A 22,252-nucleotide genomic window follows, 5' to 3' on the forward strand; every position below is an offset into this window, starting at 1 on the left:
CGCTTCAGGTCCATTCAGTGTCACCCCCAAGCAGCTCAGTCATTGGATGAAGAACTGATGAAAGACCTGGAAGGAATTTACAGAGTGCCTATTTTTCTTAAGGCAACTTAAGAAAAACCAACTTTCATCAGCTGTCTTGGTGAACTTCTACTGCTGCACAATAGAAAGAATCCTGACCAACTGCGTCACAGTCTGGTATGGAAGCTGCTCTGTTGCTGAGCGTAAGGCACTGCAGCGGGTGGTGAAAACGGCCCAACGCATCACAAGGACCACACTGCCAGCCATTGAGGACATCCAGAAGAAACACTGTCTGCGCAGAGCACACAGTATTCTTAAGGATTCCTCTCACCCTGCTCACAGACTGTTTTCTCTCCTCGCTTCAGGCTCCCCCGGACAAAAACCAGCAGACTGAGGAACAGCTTTTTCCCCAGAGCTGTCTCCCTTTTGAACTCTGCCCCTCACTGACTCTTTTACCTGTATCCTGCACTTGCTGCTATTGCACTGCTGGTAAGACCTAAACTGCATTTCGTTGCCTTGAACTTGTACATGTGTAATGACAATAAAGTTGAATATAATCTAATCTAATCTAAGATGGTGCCTTTATAGCAATGAGCGTGCAGTCGATTGCTCCAATTACATTGGGAAAACCAGCAATCGCTGCAAGTTGCGCTTTAATGTTTGGCTGGTCAACTGCATGGTATTGAAACCTTATATACCTGCTAGACATGCGGATGATCCCGTCCCATACAGCCGACATGGCACGGCTCAAAGATACTTTGTAGAGTGCAATTTAACACAATTGCCTCTATGAGTTGCCAATGGAAAAAAACAAACACACACAAGAAATGTACGTACACCAGAGATGAAGTTGGCGTGGACCAACGCACACGTTCATTTTATCGTTAGTAAATCCAAACATGAGCGTGAAATCTGGCGTACGCAAAGCTTTTGTGTGTATGCAGTGTTGATACATGAGGCCCCTGAGCAATGGCACTGTGTACTACCGTTTTACTGTGTAAAATCCAGCAGATCATGCGTTGCGATCCTTACCTGCATCATACCTGGCACAGACTTCCTGGTTCACCGGTCCCTCCTTCCTTTGACAGCCACCTGCAGAAAAAAACTAATTCAAGTGAGATGTTTAAGCTAATTGAACCTGAGAATGATGCAGAAATTCGTCCTCAAATACAAACATGTGCAACTTACCTGGAGGAAGCAGGACTTATATCTACCAGATTTCAAAGGTTCTCCACCTTCACCTCTTTAGTAAGAGGATTAGCATTTATAGTTCACATCGCAAAATCCTTCAAGCAAATGCAAGGGTTGGCACAGATGAGACTTACCACATACTCCAGATGAGATGGACCAAGCAACGAATGTTGTAATTAAAGCAACACAAAAGGGTCTGTCACTACTAGGTGGCACCAGAGGAGGACAGGCAGAGAGCAAAAGGTGCGCCATCATATTTGGCTACATGAGCTCGAAAGCTGAACACATCGAGGTCATTGAATCTATGGATGCATCAAGTTGCACAAATGCTCTCAGGCGGTTCTTTGCAATTAGAGGCCCTGCAAAACAGCTCCACTCCGATTGCGGTACCAATTTCGTTGGGGCATGCAAGGAACTTGATATGGACAAGATGGTGCAGAGGTAGTGAGCAAGGATGCAGCTGGGAATTCAATCCACCTCACAGCTCTCACATAGGAGGCCCAAGGGAGCACCTGATTGGTATTGCAAGAAGAATTTTAGATTCAATGTTTCTGCAGCTAAAACCTCGCTTAACCCATGAAGTTCTTTGCACACTACTAGCAGAAGTTACTGCTATTATTAATGCACGTCCACTCTTACCTGTGTCGGCAGACCCGCAAAAACCATTCATACTTTCACCGTCAGTGCTCCTTACACAGAAGACAAGAGTTCACCTCCCCCTGGAGATTTCTCTGACAAGGACCTGTATACAAAGCAATGGAGACAAGTTCAGGCGCTTGCAAACCAGTTCTGGACACGCTGGAGCCGTAAATACTTACCTTGCTTGCAACACAGACCAAAGTGGACAGTACCTCACAGAAACCTTCAAGTGGGAGATCTAGTTCTGCTCAGGAATAAGCAGATAGCTCGCAACTATTGATCCATGGCCAGAGTCTCTGCTGTATTCTCAGCAAAGGATCGATTTGTGAGAAAGGTTGTAGTTTCAACAACTGACCAAGGGAATATAAAAACCTTTCAAAGGCCGATTTCAGAGGTTGTTCTGTTTCTTCCCAAAGACTGATCTGGAAATTGGGGTATAGTCCAGAAATTCATAGTGACCTTACATAGGTCAGATGGGGATTGTGTTGCCCTTTAAGAAGTTTCACTTTAAAATATCTTCTTTAAATATTTTTTATACATATTCCCTGTGTAAAATGTGATATTCATAATTTAATAAATGAATCTACGTCATGTGTAAAAAGGAATACTTTTATTTTGCGTTATGACAAACTTCCTGTTAAGTCACTTCCTGCTAGTGATCCTGGATCTTTGTGGGAGCCTTGTCAGACATGTGCTCTCTCGGACAATAAACCATCTGCTTAAAATCACCATAGAGGCAATGTCTTAAGTTTATGTTTTGAACATTAGACATGTTAAAGACATTAGGTCAGTGATTGTTTTGTAAAAAGAAATACGTTTTGTAAAAAAGTTTGTTTGCTAGTGTAATTCCTACTGCAAAGAGAACTGTAGTCCGTTTATGTTATGGATATGTAAGTGCAAATACCTGTCAAAACAATATCTGAAAACTGTTTTATTATATTATTGCAGTTTTCACCATAAATGCTAATAAGAAGAGTGACGGTAAACAATCAACCTTGCTATGACTCTTCATTGGCTATGGTTTAACTCGACTGTGAACGATGTTGTACTTTGATAGTCATTGGCTGCTAATATGATTTCGCTATTGAGGGTTTCCAAATAATACTTTTATAATATGATATTATTAAGGGGAAAGTCCGAATGTGCGTATATAAAACCAACTTTACCTCTATGTTTATCTATCTGCACACTTCTGATTATTAATATCAACCTGTACATATATTCACTTATTGTAAATCTCTGTTCATAGCTAATACAACCTGTATATAATGTTCATAGTACATCCATCTCATCTGTAAATATCACCATGGTTTTTCTGCTCTTTATTATAACTTATACCTGTGTCCTGCACTTGCTGCTTTTGCACTGCTGGTTAGACCTAAACTGCATTTCGTTGCTTCTTTTTCTGTCAATCCAGATACATGTATTCCAAAAGCTCTATAATAATTTCAAAATTTGAAATGTTTCTGGAACAAAGTCAATCTAGCAAAGAGTCTCTTTTTCCCTATCAATAATAGAGCACAGCAAATGTCCTTCCAATCCTTTCCATTTTCAGTAAGTCCTGATAAATTTGTATATCTGGGTGTGAGTGTGACACGCAAATATAAGGATTTGTTCAATAATAATGTTAAAACGACATTAGACAAAGCCAAATGAGACATAACACAGTGGTCAACCCTTCCTTTATCTTTGGCTGGGAAGATCAATTCCATTAAAATGACAATACTACAATGATTTTTGTTTCTATTTCAGACCATGCCTGTTTTTATTCCCAAGTCATTTTTCAAGGAGTTGAATAATTGTATTTCTACATTTCTCTGGGATAAGAAAATTCCTTGCATAAAAAAGGAATTCTTGGAAAAAAGAGTGTGGATTGGCAATGCCAAATATTTTATGCTATTATTGCTGGTTCGAGCCTCGGCTGGGTCAGTTGGCATTTCTTTGTGGAGTTTGCATGTTCTCCCCGTGCTCGTGTGGGTTTCCTCCGGGTGCTCCGGTTTCCCCATCAAGTTCAAAGACATGTTCTATAGGTAAATTGGGTAAGCTAAATTGTCCATACTGTATGAGTGTGAATGGATGTTTCCCAGCGATGGGTTGTGGCTGAAAGGGCATCCGCTGCATAAAAATGTGCTGGATAAGTTGGCGGTTCGTTCCACTGTGGTGACCCCAAATTAATAAAGGCACTAAGCCGAAAAGAAAATTAATGAATTAATTAGCGTTTCCAGCCAATGAATCAAAGCGAACAAAATCATCACTTCCTGACTAACTGGTGCCAAATATCAACAGTAAAAACAGAATTTACTGCGGTAGAAGAAGCTACATGAATCTTTTCTTTATTTAATAAATGACTTTCACCTCAGAGGACAATGCCAACACATGAGAATCGGAGAACAGACGCTCTTGACACGATTCAACGCTCTGGAGGTAATTAATAATCTAATAACTTTAATACTGAAACATTTTAGAATGACCAAAACAACATTTCAGATGTTTTACAGTGTGCTCAGTCTGCTGGTTTGTCCATTCACACACATTTTCATCATCATATGATCTCTTATCACAAACCTTTTTTTATGTACATACTGGAATTTGTTCCGTAAAAGTGCTTGCGTAGTTTACGTGAGTTTATCTTTTCTCAAAAGTTATGTGCATCATGACGTTTCAACTGATTTTTTTATGCTCATAGCCTATCCACAATGCACATAAAAATAAGTAGCTGGAAACGTAAGGCTAAGTGAGAAATACCGCTTCATCTTTAAAAAACATCGGAGGAGACCAACAGAAACTCAGAGTTTAGAGAATAAAATCTGCTATCGACCAGGTTAGGTTCACAGAGCAAGTTACCACGGTAACTGACTGAGTTAAAGTTACCTCTCTTTAAGAAACAGGCTTGACTTGAAACGGAAACCCAGAGTTTCTCTCATTTCAGGGATTAAGTACTCTGAGTTTTCACTTAACCTCCTGTCTCACGTCGTCCTACAGCAACATCATATAGTTTAGAATACTGTACAATGTTTTATAATAATTAATTATTTTAGTGTCCATTTCATTCAGCATATTTAAAATTGGAGGCATCCACGCTTTCTGACATACTTTAAACCAGGGTTTCTGCAGGTTTCACCAAGTTAAATTTAAGACTTTTAAAGACAATTTTAAGACCATTATGAATGAAATTTTACACTCATAAAGGGCTAAAGAATTTTTCAAATGGCCCAGATAGAAAGGATTTTATTTGCCCTATTAAAAAATAAATAATAATAATAATTTTATACATTTAATAATACAATAATGAATGAATAATAAAAAAATTTAAATATTTTAGATATTTCTTAGCAAAAGATCTTAAATAATGTGTAAAAACAAGCAAGCTTTACTTGTGTCCACACACTTTTTTCCAACATAAACTTTCTTTAAAATAAAAAAACCAATTAACAAATGCTTTAAAAGTTTTAAAAACTATAATAAACTAAATCTATGCACAACAATCTCTCAGGTCAATGTCCTCAGCAGTAAATACATGGAGCACTTTTAAACAAATGTTATTGTAAGGAAAATAATTAAACCATTATGATAAATAGAGTTAAAATGACCTTTTTGAATAAAAAGTTGAAAGTTTTATTGAGATGGATTGTTGGTGATTGTATGGATTTTAGCCAGATTGTTTAGCAAAACATGAACAAAGGAAAATGAAGACTTGTTTAAAAAAAGATTTAAAGATCTACAACACAATATTTCAGTAAATTTAAGACTTTTTAAGACCCCGTGGAAACCCTGTTTTAACACAATAGCCTGGGTAATTAGTTATTATAATAATTATGTAATTCTAACTCAGATACTATCTGTGAGAACTAGTAACAACTACTAAAAACTAGTTTAAACCCATAAAGAAGTTGAAATTGTGATCAACGTGACATATGCAAATAGAAAGTACTAAGTCAACACCATCAGTGTAATAGCAGATATCTTCTATGAGAATACTGTAGGTCAAAAATCCTCAGCTCAAGTTAACTTTTTTTTAATATAGCCCCTGTGCTCAAGGACGCTTTATAAACAGTAGAAGAACGGGAAAAGCAATAACCTTCAGAAGGTAGAGAAGATGAGAGAATAATAATACATAAAACTAATGACAAAAGACATGAGAACAAATAACAAGAAAGAAACTCATTCCTGTCTTTCAATGAGTGCTTATGTGCATTTAGGAGAACTAGGCAGCACACTCAGGGCTGCAAGATGGATTTAATTTAGTATTCTTATTATTAAAATATATCTGAATGAGGATCAAATGACTGAGTTGGTCTTTGAGAATGAAAATCAACCTGTTTGTTCCTGCAGATCTTCCTGTTTGACTCTGAATGTTTCTTCAATCTTCACATCTTCACTCTCCTCTTTAATAAACGCCATCTTTATAACAGTGTGGAGATCAGTCGCTTCAGCAGGAGTTTTTCTCTGCGTTTGGACACTTTATCCTGTTTAAAATGAACAAAACAATAAAAATGTCCTGGTTAAATAAATAAAACAATGAGCAGAACAAAAATAATTCTCTTCAACACTTGCTTCAACAGTTTCTTTATATGAGAGTAATTAACAAAAAGAAAGAAAGTCAGAGCAAGAAACAATAGCCACAAATTAAGCTGACTAAAACTAGTAATATTACTCCATTTCTTATATAGTGATGTATACTTAGAATGGACTGACATTATGCTATTTAATAAATTAAACCTTCATTAAAACACTTATTACACACATTTCTGTTGTTCAAACAATAGCCCTCACTACTGTGAGTAAAACAGTGCTACGTTGTATAAAGGGTTAAAATAATAACAGCAGGTACAAAATTTAAAAATCTGAAACTTTAATCAATCGCTTTATATTCATGTAAACGCTTTAAAACAAACCTTTCTCCGGTCGAATTACAGTGCGGGAGCGGCGCGGCCTTATGACGTCACACGTCACGCCAAAATAAAAGTCTTTTATGTTTAGCGTTTTTGCCACTTACTGTTGCAGTCATGACTTATTGATACATTTCTCCCTCGTTTTCCACTTTCTCACAGACACACATATATTCAGCATTTGGAGTTCAACACCTTTCAAAACCTTTATTATAAACATTTTAAGACATTTTAATTTAATTCTAAACTTTTTAATCCACTAAGACTAGTGTTTAAAGCAGATAATCTCAACATTCTGAAAAGTATAACAAATAATCTGATGAGTGTTTTGAGCAGAAACTTTACACACACATTCTGTGCACACATTAACAAACATTAAATAAGTGCACTTTAAGTAAAAAGTACCCATTACTACTACATGTTTTAGTTTCACTAGCTGGGTCATTATCGCTATAAAGTGCCTTTGATGTCCCACAAGATTGAATCAGTCCTATATGAACATAATGCACAATAATGAAACTCTGAGTTTTGATATAATTAGTTAAACCTTTACACACATGCAGGTAGATTTATAAGTGTTTTGTTTGTTTTAAATATTTTTTTGTCAATTTTTGCCATATTCTTTCATTGAATAGATGTGATTTTGCCATGTCCCACACACTGCTCAGACAACTTCAGCGAGTCTAAAAATTAGGTAAATTAGATCAAATTAAAAAAAAGATTTATAAATATTCTATTTATATTTAACAAGTTATTTGACAAAAAAAATCATTTTAATATTATTAATCATTTTGCACGTGTCCTTAAAATTGCTGTCCACCGTGACATGATGTTGGTAAATGCCCCTTTAAGATGTACTCTGATGTACGCATTAGCATCCCCCTGCCCAATTTGCTTTTCTTTAGAGGTTAAAACATCTGCTGTGCACACAGTAAATATCTACACTTATGTTTCCTATTTTTCCTCATGTTGTGTTTGAAAATGAATGTTGTCAAGCTTAACATGTCCACCCTGTCAGAGTGAAATAGTAATTAATATAAACTTAAAATTAAAAATATAGCTTTTAAACTGTGCACAAAGCTTAAATAGGGAAACACTTTACCAGCTGCAGTATAACCTGTGCTGAATAAATGCTATCTTTAGCCAAAAATGTCCTTGTCATTGTCCCTGTCACAAATCTTTCCTTGACAGGGTGGTAATAACTGCCTGATAGGCCAGACCATTAACTGAATAGGACTATTTTACATATAAGAAACCTGTTAACAGGTATAGCTGTTCATGCCAATACCAACTTGATAGCCTAAAGCATATTACATGAACAGGACCTGCCTTACATCTCTTAAGACAAAGCAAAGGTGTCTATAACAATACATGCTTGATTGCCCAGATCATTACAATCATTACATCTGAATCTGCCTTTTCACACGTTTTAAAAATAACCATTAGTAAGCATAATTCTTCACCAATACCAGTTTATACCTCAAATAATTATACATGTGAGACGTCACAGTGGTGCAGTGGGTCACCCTCACAGCAAGAAGGTCGCTGGTTCGAGCCTCAGCTGGGTCATTCGGCATTTCTGTGTGGAGTTTGCATGTTCTCCCCATGTTTACGTGAGTTTCCTCCAGGTGCTCTGGTTTCCCCCAAGTCCATAGACATGTGGTGTGAATGAGTGTGTATGCATGTTTCCCAGTAATGGTTTGCTGCCGGAAGGGCATCCACTGCATAAAGCATGTGCTGGATAAGTTGTGCCCTGATTAATAAAGGGACTAAGCTGTAAAGAAAATGAATGCATAAATGAGTAATATCACACGGGTAGCAGTGTGATGTGGCCTTCTATCAGTTTTTGTATTTCTATTTGTTGTAATGGCCTGTTGTTATTGCATTAAAAAAATAAATAAATAAAAGCAGTGCGATGTGTCTGTATATCAGCACTGATGGGAGCCGTGCGTTATAGTGTACACTAGGCACTCAAGATCGATTGTCCCTCTACCTGTTGTTTCAATCCCCTGAGAACTTTGCTCATCTTCAGAATGCAAATGAAGACACTTTAGATGAAATCAGAGAGCTCCCTCGTCTGTCATAGACAGCAAGAGTCCAGAGATGCTCAAAGTCCAGAAAAGAAACCAAAAACATTGTCAAAACCGTCCATGTGACTTTAGTGGTTCAATTGTAATCGAGTTCCAGGAATATTTTGTGTGCAAGAAAATGTTGAAAAAAGCAGCCAAAGTAGGAACTGTTGACCCATATAGTGGCTGTTTTTGCTCCTGTATTCTCATCATTTGCATTCAGCAGAAGAAACTCAAACAGGTTTGGAACAAGTAGAGGATGAGGAAATGACAGAATTGTAATTTTTATGTGAACTACCACTTTAATGCTTCTGTAAGTAAAGGTAAAATAAATATTATTACTGAAGATATTGCTAAAGAATGGCAGGAAACGTGGAACAAAGACGACGATTCATGTGAAGAAAGAAACCCTATATAAGCCTATGAAGTTGTAGAAATAGACAAGAAGAGGTCATAATTATGAGGATGGGATTTGGACTCAGATATTAATAGGAAGTAATGTTTGTGATTTAGAGCAGTTATGAGTAGAGACTTCACCAACTTTATTATATAAGAGAAATTAATGTAAAACTCGTGTCATTCTGTCACCTAAATATATTATTCCAAAAACTCACGCTAACAGGTAAATAAATCTGAGATCTATTAGTAATTGAGTGAATGTCTTTGTTTGACATGTACTGAGAAGATTTGTGCAGTCAAATATAAAATAATGTATAAAACTTTAGGGCCAGGCTTGACTGAAGGTATTATACAATCGGGGACTGCACAGAAACAATGTTATATTCCTCTGAAGAGACTGAAGAAGAAGACAAATTTCTCTTCTCTCCACAAATGTTTCCTTTCCTCTGTTGTCAAGAGACTGATTGAGATACAGTCTGCCTGAGCGCCTACAGGCAGCCAATCAGCTTTCTCTGAGCCATATACAGGCAGCCAATGAGCTTTCGCTGATCAGCGTGCAGGCAAATGTCCCGCCCATGGCGCTCAGTCTGAGGCGGAGAGTGAAGAGTGCAGAGCTTTGCTGTTTGCTGTTTAATTCCTTTAATTCCACTTATGTTACGAGTGTTGTGCGTCTATTCAAAGTAAGTGTATTATATCTGACCTTTGTAGCGTTCGCAGATTTGCTGAAATTATCTTGCGGCTTGAACTGCTTTTACATGTGTGCTTAATGCTAATATACTCTCTTGTTTTTAGCTCGATGCTACGCTGTAAACACTTCTGTAATCCGTAACTCGCGGGTTATCTACAGGGTTTCTGCAGGGTCTTAAAAACTTTCGGCCGTAAAAAGTCTTAAATTTACTAAAATAGTGTGTTGTAGGTCTTAAATCTTTTTTTAAGCAGGTCTTAAATATCCTTTTTTTTCATGTATTTCTACTAGAGCTTATAAGACTTTATCAGTGTTGTTGTTGTTTGTGTGTGTTTTAAAAAACAATGATGTTTCAGAAAGAGTTATGATTGTCAATTATATATTGAATATTTAATACAAGTGTTGCCATGAATATAGCCAGTGCTGCTGATATGGCATTAAAATATAAATGTATGCAAACTGCATGTAATTAGAATAATTGTCTCCTCCTCCAGGTTAACTATAAACACTAAAATATTCCCATCAGGCTACGTTGAAGACTTAATTGAAGGACAGCAAGAACATGAGCGATCCAGAACCCTGCGAAATTAAAAATGAAGACTCTGAACAACAAATAGGTTGGTGTTTAATACTGATCTGGGGCAGCGCGGGGGTTGTTGGGCATCTGGGGCTTCAGATAGAGGTAAAGTTGGTTTTATATTAGCACATTCGTTCATTTAGCAGTCTCTATATTGTTTACCATGTTACTTTGAATAGTCGATCAGAATTAGCATGCAAGTATGACTTAAACAACATTAACACTGTGTATTTGACTGTGAACAATGTTGTACATTGATAATCATTTGCTTCTAATATGATTTCGCTATTTTGAGTTTGCAAATAATATTTTAATGAAATTATATTATTAAGAGGAAAGTCTGAATGTGCAAATATAAAACCAACTTTACCGCTATGGGCTTCAGTCCCAATTGTTTTTTTCAAAGCCATGAATCTTTTGGGTTTAAGTTTTGTCAAAATGTAGTTTTTCAACACATTATGCAGAAATATTTAAACCGGTTCATTATTGCTTTACTACAGGATCAATAAAGCAAAATCAGCTGGGCTTTCTCCACCTATTTGTGAAGTCTGACAAAAATAAATATTCTCATCAGGAATAAAACCACCCGTTTTTATACCCGTGCTGACTCTGCCGAGCTGTAGCTATAAAGTTAGGTCTGCTACTGTTATTTTATACTGGGTAGGCTACTTCATTTATTTTATTATAACAATAATCATAACGATTATGATATTTGTGGCCCACGGTCAATATTTAAATATAGTCACGATATTACAGTATAAACGCAGTTTTTTTGTTTTGTTTTTTTCCCTAATGCATTTGCCTGACATGTAGACAGAAGACATTGTCCAATTGTTTCAATGTAAAAAAAAAAAAGTCATTATGGCCCTGTTCACGTGGGTATTCAGGTTCGTTTTAATCTGATGCAACTTTTATTATTTAAAAGAAAATAAAATGTAATTAAAAGTTTCAGATCAATAAAACTCAATTTAAAAATGAAATGACTAATTTCCTTTATTTACAATTAGACCATGAAATTTATTCTGTTTTACAGTTTTAATAGGTATATATGTTTTTTTTTTTAAATAACATTCATTTAACACATTTTATCACACCAAAGTAATTAAATTACCTGTCTTTTGATGAAAATTTTTTTGCAAAGGATCAGGAATTGATCGCACGTGCAAAAAAAAAAAAAATCCTCCCAACATATGCATCACTCTCATGCCACACTTTCGAGGATAAATTTGTGTCTGTGTAAAATTTCAAATAATTTTCAATAACTGAAATAAACATAAAGAGTTTTTTTTAACTAAAAATAACTAAAACTGTATTGTGTACATACAAAATTAACTGAAACTAACTAAAATCATAGCAAAAACCTCCTTCGTTTTGGTATTTGTCAATTTATATAATACACAGTCTTACTGTAAGCCGTTTAGAAGTAAATCTAATTCACGCTGCAGGTGTTTGACCCATACCGTACGGCACCTCAGAGTCTGTAATCCTGCTGCCATCGAGACGTTTCAACTCTCAAAGTCAGTCCTCGCTGTTACTCTCACGACAAAAACAAAGAGTGGAAATGACAGCAGCATGGTGACAGCATTAAAGGCACTTAAAACTATTACTTTAACACATTTCAGGGCTTGATGCTTACTTTTTTCAGAAGGCGCACATGTGCTCCTAAGTTGGAGCACATTAAAGAAGTTTAGGAGTGCAGTGAAAATATATAAAATAAATAGTGTTGTTGTGTAAAAAATGTACAAAAGGAGATGTTTAAAGCAAAGCAGTTTCATTCATTTGAATACAATAAGTACAATATGTTTAATTTTACTGTAATGACAGCTTAAATAATATTTATTTATAATTGAAGCCGTATGGAGTATAGCTAGTGGTCCACAGCAGGACTGGGATCAAATTACTATAATAAAGGCCACTTTAAACGTCAAACTCAAGCCTAGGCAGCTTCTTTTTGAAATTTTTTTTTTATCCACTTTCATGCTGAAAAAAAGCAGAAATAGGGAGTTATTATTAAGTTATTGTTAAGTTGATACAAATGTGCAGTATGGTTAGTGCAGGGCATCACTGTGGCGGAGTGGGTAGCGCAATCACCCCACAGCAAAACGGTCACCAGTTCGAGTCTTGGCTGGGTCAGTTAGCATTTCTGTGTGGAGTTTGTGTGTTGGCGTGGGTTTCGTCTGGGCACTCCGGTTTCCCCCACAGTCCAAAGACATGCGCTATAGGTGAATTGAATAAGCTAAATTGGCCATATTGTGTATGTGTGATTTCGGGAGTGTATGGGTACTTCCCAGTGTTAGGTTATGGCTGAGAGGGCATCCGCTGTGTAAAACATATGCTAGATAAGTTGGCGGTTCATTCCGCTGTGGCAACCCCTGATTAATAAAGGGACTAAGCTGAAAAGAAAACGAATGAATAAATGGTTAGTGCAAACATTCACATGACCATAGCTATTTAATCTGTATTTGTATCATAAGTAAAGTATGGCTATCAATTGTCCCAAACAAAATATTGTTTTACACAGCGAATGCCCTTCCAGCTGCAACCCATCACTGGGCAAGAAAATATTGTTAATTATATAATAATATATATTGTACATATTGTCTTGAATATGCTATGAAATATACTTGCAGTACCTAGATTGAAACACACCTTTTCTCCACATCACACAAAATATTGACTTTTAAGAATAATTTTATCAAAATAGATTTTTTTTGCATAATATATTCCACCCTACTTCCAACATGGGAAAAGTATGACAATGTAAAGAAAGACACAAGTACAAACTCATGTGCAAAGCTGACTGTTTATCTGAGCCCTTTATCTTTCTGGGCTTTTGAAAGAAAAGCTGAATATCGAAATGCCTCGAAAGTTTCCTTTTGCCCCAAAGTAACACCATCCTCTCTATTAAACTAGTGGCTTTCAGCAACAGAATAATGTCTTAATGACTACTACTTATTTAATAGAAAAATAAAAGGTTTAACATTTAACACCTTTTAAATGGCACTGTTTCTTTTCAGTGTGTTTAAGTAAAAAAGTCTTATTATTCATGTGCACCACTGACAGGTCAAATCTGCTCTTTCTCTCTCTTTCTCTCTCTCTTCCTCTCTCTCTCTCTCTCTCTCTCTCTCTCTCTTCCTACTCTCTCTTAATGCTGTTGTGTTGGTGCTGCTGAGAGATTAAGACGCACCGGCCAAAGTTTGTGAATAAAGCAAAAACTAATACAATTAACGTTAATATCGAAAGCAGAATCTTGGACATGTCCTGGAAAAAGAGGATGTATTGTCACCCCAAATAATAAGCTTGGCCAGTCAATTTAGTAAAAGGCTTATCTTTTCCACGTGTCCTCGTGCTTTTCTCACAGCAACTAAATTACCAAAGTCAGACAGCAGTTCTGTATCCAGTGCATCTCTGTGGGTCTGCATGTGAGTCTGTGGCGGAGTGTTCCCAGTTTCTCGCGAACACAGAACCGGGCCGCCCAGGTAAAGTCTGTGTGGGAAGCACTAATGTTGAATTGGGTCTTAAGGCTGATTTATACTTCTGCGTCAAGCGCATGCATATGCTGCAGCGCAGCCTACATGTGGACGCCGTGGCCGTCGGAGGTTGAGGCTGATGTGCACCTCTCAAAAAATGTAATGCGTACACGTATCGCAACCTCTGTGATTGGTTGGCTTGGTAGCGCTGATGAGTGTGGGCGTAGGTGAGAGATGCGTGAGCATGATGCAGCAGGTGTTTACAAGTGTGGAGTCCCGTGAAGGAGCTCCGGATGGAGACTGCTGTTTTGTGTTTACCTTATGATTAAAGTTGTTGCACGTCTGCCGGTTCCCGCCTCAAAATGAGCGAATTTGAGCCACTTGTACATTTTAAGGAAGCGTTCAGAAAAAACAAAACACCAGCGAAGGAACTCGACACAGAGAAACATAGACACCTACTGCAAGCTAGCGTTTCGGAAGTGTTATTGCAGAGCAACAGAGACAGCGCGCAGAATATAAATGCATGCCTACATTTCAAGGCTTGCGCCGTTGGTCACGCCGATCACTTAACGCAGTAGTATAAACCAGGCTTTACACTGTATGCATCACGATATGCCATCCATGGCCGTATTGTAGCCGTTGTTGATGGGGTCAGCATGTGCTTCAGTCACAACAGATTTTCAACATAATACACCATAACTTAGTGTGAAGAGCTTGTTGTTTTACCGTGGTCGAGTGATTTAAGTAATCAATAACGCTCATTAAAAAAATTGCACATGTGCGACTAAATACATTTTCCAGCTTGCACACGTCTATTTTTAGTCGCAAATGCGAGCGAAATGGTCGCACTGTCGAGCCCTGCATTTGTGCCCAATGATGGGTTTTATTTCACTTCAGATCAGGTTAAAAAGTTCACCAAAGCAAACTGAATCATTTGAAACAATTCACTTCCCCAGTAAGCACTTATCCACAAACTTGCTTTTTAACTAGCCTAATACCCACCTCTGACTCGAAATAATCCAATATATATTCTCATTCAGTTATTAGAACAGTAACACTAATATCAAATTTGAGAAGTGGTGAACGCTCTGGTTACTGAACTAACCTTCGTTCCCCAAGGTGGAGGGAACGGAAATGCTAATCCCACTTATGGGAATTTCATTCAGAAAGCCAGTTTTCTGAAAGAGTATGTAAACGAGCCAATGAAATGCCAATGAATTGGCAGCGTCCGCTTGCGCACCTGATGCTTGTTGCAATCAATTTAGCAATAAAAAGCACAGAAGATTTACGGATATAGATATTTTTTTTCAGGAGCCGCAAGCGTCTAGATAATTTCTAGGAATTTAAATGCGACAGTCTGTTGGGAAAGAGTGCAGTCCCGATAGAGAGGATGCTGCGGAGGCCACCTGCTACCCAAGTGGGTAGATATGGTGGCAAAAGAGTATATGGACTAGCCCTGAGAAGGGGGAGTACGCATATATATATATATATATATATATATATATATATATATATATATATATATATATATATATATATATATAGTTAGCGGAGAGGGAAGACACGGGTTCACCTGTTAGCAAGGACTGCACCGTAGCTGAACATGCATATGGGATCGCCTAGTGGGGATCACACATAGCAGGCACTTATACCCAAACGCGGGCTGACCAGAGGGCAGAACTTCAACGTAATGGGCCAGCGAGTGACTCCTCCGCTGAGTCAGTGCTGGGGGCCTCGTAGGAATCTCTGCAGGGCTCACCTAAGCGGGGAACTTTACTGACAGAGTGAATAAGCACACGTATCTCCGTGTTAGAGAGAATAGCGCAGCAAGCGTGTTTTAACACCTTAATCAAGTTGTTTCCTCAATCATCAAGGGTTCCCTAATACCCTTGAGGAAACCGGCTCCACTCGCAGATTGTAAAACCTTGCAAATATATTGGGTGTTGCCCAGCCCGCAGCTCTACAGATGTCTGTTAGAGAGGTGCCGCGTGCATGCACCCAAGAGAATGCGATGCTCCGAGTGGAGTGCGCACGCACTTCTCGGGGGACACTGCTCACCCTAGTTCTGGTAAGCGAGGGAGATGGCATCCACTATCCAGTGAACCAACCTCTGTTTTGAAACGGCACTTCCCTGCTGCCGACCACCATAACAGACGAAGAGCTGCTCAGATGATCTAAAGCTCTGAGTGCGGTCCAGATAAATTCGCAAAGCACGAGCTGGACAAAGTAATGAAAGGGCTGGGTTTGCCTCCTCCGGGGGCAGCGCTTGCAGGTTCACTACCTGGTCTTTAAATGGTGTGGTAGGAACCTTGGGCACAAATCCCGGTCTCAAGATAACATGTGAGTAAGCTGGCCCGAATTCCAGGCACAAGTCACTGACCGAAAATGCCTCCAGGTCCCTGACCCTCTTAATCGATGCCAACACGATCAGCAGAGCTGTCTTCAGGGACAGAAATCTTAAAGATACTGAATCGAGTGGTTCGAAGGGATCTGTACGCAGGCTCGTGAGAACACAGGCGAGATCCAAAGAGGGCATGAGAGGAGGGCGGGTGGATTAATTCGCCTAGCGCCCCTAAGGAACCGGATGATGAGGTTATGCCTTCCCAAGGTGCTGCCAGCCAACGCATCATGATGAGCGGAGAGAGTAGCCACGTAACCTTGAGGGTGGAGGGCGACAGCCTGCTCTCCAGCTTCTCTTGGAGGAAAGAAAGCACAACGCTGATCTGGCAATTTCGGTAGTCTTCTCTGCGAGAGATGCACCATTCAGTGAATAAACTCCACTTCAGGGCGTAGGTGCACCTAGTAGAGGAGGCTCTAGCCTGAGTGATAGTATTAACCACCGCAGTCAGTAGGTAACCTAAGTCTTCCTCGCGTCTACGGACCACACGTGGAGGTTCCAAAGGGTGCCAGATATGGTGCCCTGTCCCTGAGAGAGTAGGTCACGAGGAGGGAGAGTTCTGACATCCAGGTCCGCTTTGGCTAGAGGTGTGCAACTAACAAGACATGCTCCTCGTCCTCCATGACCTTGCACAGTAACTGCGCGAGCAGGCTCACTGGGGGAAATGCATATTTGCGCATGCTCCGGGGCCAGATGTGGGCCAGTGCATACGTGCCGAGAGAGCCCTTAGTCAGGAAAAAAAAAACAACTGGCAATGAGCGTTGTCGAGGGAAGCAAACAGATCGATCTGGGCTTCCCCGAATCGTGCCCATATCAGCTGAACGAACTCGGGGTGGAGTCTTCATTCTCTGAGACGTAAAGACTGCCGTGAGAGCACGGCAGCTGCACAGTTGAGCTCGCCTGGAATGTGAATGGCGTGCAGCAATTTCAGCCGAGTTGACTCCAGAGGAGCAGACGGCGGGCAAGCTGAGACATGCGGCGAGAGCGAATACCCCCCATGCGGTTGATATACGCCACTGTGCTTTCCGTCCTGACCAGCACGTGCTGCTGCTCCAGCACCGGAAAAAAAATGGTGGAGAGCGAGGAACACTGCCAACAGCTATAGGCGATTGATATGCCAATGCAACTGGGTTCCTTTCCACAGGCAGCAGCTGCATTCCCGCAACACACAGCCCCCCGATCTTACATCCCTGCCGATATATAACTCCTATCATATCCAACTGCACTGCTGTGAATTCTTGGGTGAATTCACCGGCGGTGTCATCGACCAGGCCAGCCTGGGATATAGGGGAGTCAAGAAAGCGAACTTTGTCGACTCTGTGCATATCTTTGCCAGGTTTTAGACCGAGGTGGCGCTCCTGGACCACTAATGTGGCCATCGTCCTTCTCAGGGCACACACAGCGGACTTGAGGTCTGTGGAGCTCAGTCGGCTGCAGTGCGGGGCTTGTAACAGGCCTGGCTTGGAACTACTCTTGTGCAGCTGGGCCAGCGCACGTGCATGGAACCTAGTGTGCAGGGTGGAGGCAGCCTGGCCCTCGGCTGTGTTGGCTCTGGCTCCGGGGAGGCAGAAAACTGACACGCTTTGGATGGGAGACGAGGCAAACTCCAGCAGAAGAGGCACCATGCGAGCCTGCACTGACACGTACAATCTGGAGAATCGACCCGTACACCCTGGCTGCTCCACCATCAAGGGTGGTGAGGCGGAGGCGCTCGCAAAACGGGCAGATAAGAGTGCCCTCCAAGACTGTGTGAGCCCACTGTGCACTTCCGGGAAGAAAGGGATGGGAGGCTAGAAGGTCTTGCCTTTTTTCCTCCATATTCACCCATCTAGTTGGTCCGGCTGCGGGGCTGGGGGATAAACCATGCCTCTCCTTGCTTTTCTTGTGCTTTTTATTGCTAAATGGATTGCAACAAGCATCAGGTGCGCAAGCTGACACTGCTAATTCATTGGCATTTCATTGGCCCGTTTACATACTCTTTCAGACAATTAGTTTTCTGAACGAAATTCCCATAAGTGGAATAAATCCACTATAGCACTGAAGTTCCCCATCCGAAGGGGAACCGATGATTCTGCGCATGCGTGATTCAGTGAACCGAACACGAACAACAGCACTGCGGGTAAACCGAGGGCTTAAATGAGAGGATCTGATGAAAAAAAAAAAAAAAAAGTTTATTTCATAACTGAAAATCGTAATGGAATTTAAATAAGCGAATCATGCTTAAGTTGGGTTGCAAAACTTTACTGTAAAACATTTTTCAGATCATGGTGATGATTAAATTGCTATTGCTGGCTAGATAATTTTGTTATGTTGAGTCCTAACATCCATGTTAAATATCTGAACTTCCCATCACTACAGTGTATCTAATCTCAGAGCAGCCTTGCACACATATTGTACTTAAGTCTGCTATCTGGTGGGCGTTGTATTTGAATTTGAGGATGGGTATGGTATTGGTAGATGATACTGTTCATATATCCTCTAAATACAAATAGACTGACAGTTTCAATTTAGCACAATTTAGTGTCTTTTGGCACAATTTACATTGTAAAAGCACTAGATAAACAAAGATAAATTGGATTGAATCTGCTTAAATGTGTACACGTTAATGGACCAAACAAAATATGGTCTGATTTATTTTAATGTGCATCAAAATTACAGTGTGTGTAGCCAATGTTTCCAGTGTCTCCTCACTTTTCAGCTTTTGATTAGAGTTTTTAAGACTTAATGAAAACTTTTTTTTTTTTCAGACCTAATTGAAGAGAATGAGGGGAATAAAGAGGAGGAACATTATATCAAAATTGAGGAAAAAACTCATTTACAGACTGATGGTATTTTAAAAAGGAGAGACAAGAATTGTTTCACCTGCACTCATTGTGGAAAGAGTTTTGGAAGTAAAGGCGATCTTACGATTCACATCAGGATCCACACTGAAGAGAAACCATTCACATGCACTCAGTGTGGGAAGAGTTTTAGCCACTCATCACGCCTTAATCAACACATGATGATCCACACAGGAGAGAAACCATTCACATGCACTCAGTGTGGGAAGCGTTTCAGCCAATCATCACACCTTAATAAACATATGATGATCCACACTAGAGAGAAACCTTTCACATGCGCTCAGTGTGGGAAGAGTTTTAGCCAATCATCACGCCTTAATGAACACATGATGATCCACACAGGAGAGAAACCATTCACATGCTCTCAGTGTGGGAAGAGTTTCATCCGCTCATCATCCCTTAATCTACACATGATGAGCCACACTGGAGAGAAACCATTCAAATGCCTTCAGTGTGGGAAGAGTTTTTGCCAATCATCAAACCTTAATCTGCACATGATGAGCCACACTGGAGAGAAACCATTCAAATGCCTTCAGTGTGGGAAGAGTTTTTGCCAATCATCAAACCTTAATCTACACATGATGATCCACACAGGAGAGAAACCATTCACATGTACTCAGTGTGGGAAGAGTTTTAACTGCTTTTCGCACCTTAATCAACACATGAGGATCCACACTGGAGAGAAACCTTTCAAATGCACTCAGTGTGGGAAGAGTTTCAGACAGTCAACAAACTTTAATCTACACATGAGGAACCACACTGGAGAGAAACCATTCACTTGCACTCAGTGTGGGAAGAGTTTCAGCCAATCAGCATCCCTTAATCAACACCTGAGGATCCACACTGGAGAGAAACCATTCACTTGCACTCAGTGTGGGAAGAGTTTCAGCCAATCATCATCCCTTAATCTACACATGAGGATCCACACTGGAGAGAAACCATTCACATGCACTCAGTGTGGGAAATGTTTCAGACAATCATCGTCCCTTAATCTACACATGAGGATCCACACTGGAGTGAAGCCATTCACTTGCACTCAGTGTGGGAAGAGTTTCAGCCAATCATCAAACTTTAATCTACACATGAGGATCCACACTGGAGAGAAACCATTCACTTGCACTCAGTGTGGGAAGAGTTTCAGGCAATCATCAAACCTTAAGCTACACATGAGGATTCACACTGGAGAGAAACCATTCACTTGCACTTGAGCCGCGATCACACTGGACTTTTCTCCCCTTAGACTTCCATTCATACGCACGTTAATGCGTCAGACCGGAAACGCAAGTTTGTGCGTCAAGTTTCGCAGTTCACTGCCTTGCAAAGATCAAGCTTTGTGAATTCTGACCAGCGAAATCGCATCACTTGACTGTGTGAGACCAATCGAAGATCAAAACATGACCTCTCTGGACAGAAATTTAAAATATGGACCAATCGCTCACTTTTTTAATGTCTAATCATCTTGTTTAATCCCGCTCCTTTTCGCAGCGCCATACAACAGAATTTCGCATGCTCAAACTCTAGTGTGACCGCAGCTTCGGTGTGGGATGAGTTTCAACAACTCATCAGACCTTAAACACATGAAGACCCACACTGGAGAGAAACCATTCACATGCAGTCAGTGTGGGAAGAGTTTCAACCGATCATCAAATCTTAATGAACACATGAAGATCCACACTGGTGTGAAAGAGTATATGTGCTTGAGTGTGAGAAGACTTTTATTACAGCTCTAAAAGTGAAACTGCACCAGACGATTCACACTGAAGAGACCATACAAGTGTTCACTTTGTGACGAGGTTTAATCGGTTAACACATCTGAAAACACAAAAGAGGATTCACACTGGAGAGAAACCGTACAGATCTGATCAGTGTCTACAGAATTGGACAAAAAGTTGCACACATGACATGAATACAGCAAAACATTTTCCCACGTGCACAGGATGTTTTAATGTCTGAATAATGTTTGAAAAGGCTGAGTGACGGCATACTGTTTTTCCAACACTCCTACACTGCAGTAGGAGGGGTTGTAAATGTGTCGCTCTCCTCGCGTTTACCGTAAACACAATGATGGCGGCTGAGAGAAGAACAGTTTTATAAACATCTGGCAAACAGCACCTCTGCGGCTTAAAATCTCTCTTTGCAAGTGATTGTACGGGTGCGGATACATCTGTACTCCACTCTCCAGTGTATTCATGTAGCTAGTGTTGTTTTGGATGATGTTCTCTGTCTGACTCCCTGAATGAGAAACATCAATGGGAAGACGCCGCACATCAAAGGTGGAGCTCCAGGACAGTTAGTTTGCAGTATACCAGGGCCTCAACTTTAGAAAACCCATTCAATTGTCCTATGTTGCATCTTTTATTAGTAAAGTTTCTTTACTTTTAGGTTCAAGATTCTTTCTAGTTTACTTTATTTACTTTTTTGAGTAGAATACAAACCTGATGAATATTTTATGATTTAGGCAGAGCGACAGGTATTAAGTTTTACGATATTAATACACTGTGATGATCCCAAGACTCCAGATTGGAGTATGTGGTAAATCCTGATTGGATGCCTGCATTACTCATCAATGGGTATAAAAAAAAGGATGTTGTGCTAGCTACCCCAAGACGCTGTGGCTACTCAGGAGTCCTCATGACAAGTCCTGCCATCTTATTGACTCTTTAACCTTATGGTTTTGTTTTGCATTACGTAGTTTAAGTGTTGTTGTGATTATATCCTGAGTTCTTTATCTTCATTATTATCCCTAGACATTTGTTGGTTGCTTTGATTGATTGTTCTATGAGTTACATTTTATAATAAATGATTTGCATTCAGGCTATTTTGTTGGCTCATTTCTCTTTTATGTTGCGACTCAAACAAGCGGGTCATAACACTTTGTAAAATGTGTTCGGTTGTATCCGAGATCTTGTCCTTTTAGTCATGACCATAGGTGAGAGTAGGAACCTAGATTGAGCTGTAAATTAAGAATATTGCCTTTCGACTTAGCTCCTTCACCACAACAGACAGTCACATCATCTGCATTACTGCTGCCGCTGCACTGATCCATCTTTTAATCTCATATTCCATTACTCATGAAA

At 39.8% G+C, this 22,252-nt stretch overlaps 1 protein-coding gene and 1 pseudogene across 2 annotated transcripts; one reads left to right on the forward strand and one right to left on the reverse strand.

The window, feature by feature from the left end:
* The window catches only part of LOC130222042 (zinc finger protein 729-like), a 632,497-nt pseudogene that overhangs the window by 386,739 nt on the left and 223,506 nt on the right, over window positions 1-22,252 (reverse strand).
* LOC130222100 (gastrula zinc finger protein XlCGF57.1-like) lies at window positions 9,798-21,511 on the forward strand. Of its 2 annotated transcripts, none has more exons than XM_056454729.1 (3): window positions 9,798-9,885; window positions 10,385-10,507; window positions 19,083-21,511. In XM_056454729.1, the coding sequence occupies exons 2-3, from the start codon at window positions 10,453-10,455 to the stop codon at window positions 20,381-20,383; spliced, it is 1,356 nt and encodes a 451-aa protein (XP_056310704.1). In that variant the 5' UTR covers window positions 9,798-9,885; window positions 10,385-10,452; the 3' UTR covers window positions 20,384-21,511. The 2 variants fall into 2 exon arrangements, with proteins under 2 accessions (XP_056310704.1, XP_056310705.1); XM_056454730.1 differs by having other exon boundaries at window positions 9,800-9,885; window positions 10,417-10,507.

The sequence above is a fragment of the Danio aesculapii genome, chromosome 4, assembly GCF_903798145.1.
Source record: "Danio aesculapii chromosome 4, fDanAes4.1, whole genome shotgun sequence".
Lineage (NCBI taxonomy): Eukaryota > Metazoa > Chordata > Actinopteri > Cypriniformes > Danionidae > Danio > Danio aesculapii.

Excerpts from the sequence above, each read along its gene's own strand:
- LOC130222100 (XM_056454729.1), top strand. The coding sequence starts at position 10,453 with ATGAGCGATCCAGAACCCTGCGAAATTAAAAATGAAGACTCTGAACAA. Across the intron at positions 10,508-19,082 it reads AGACTCTGAACAACAAATAG|ACCTAATTGAAGAGAATGAG; the intron begins GTTGGTGTTTAA and ends TTTTTTTTTCAG.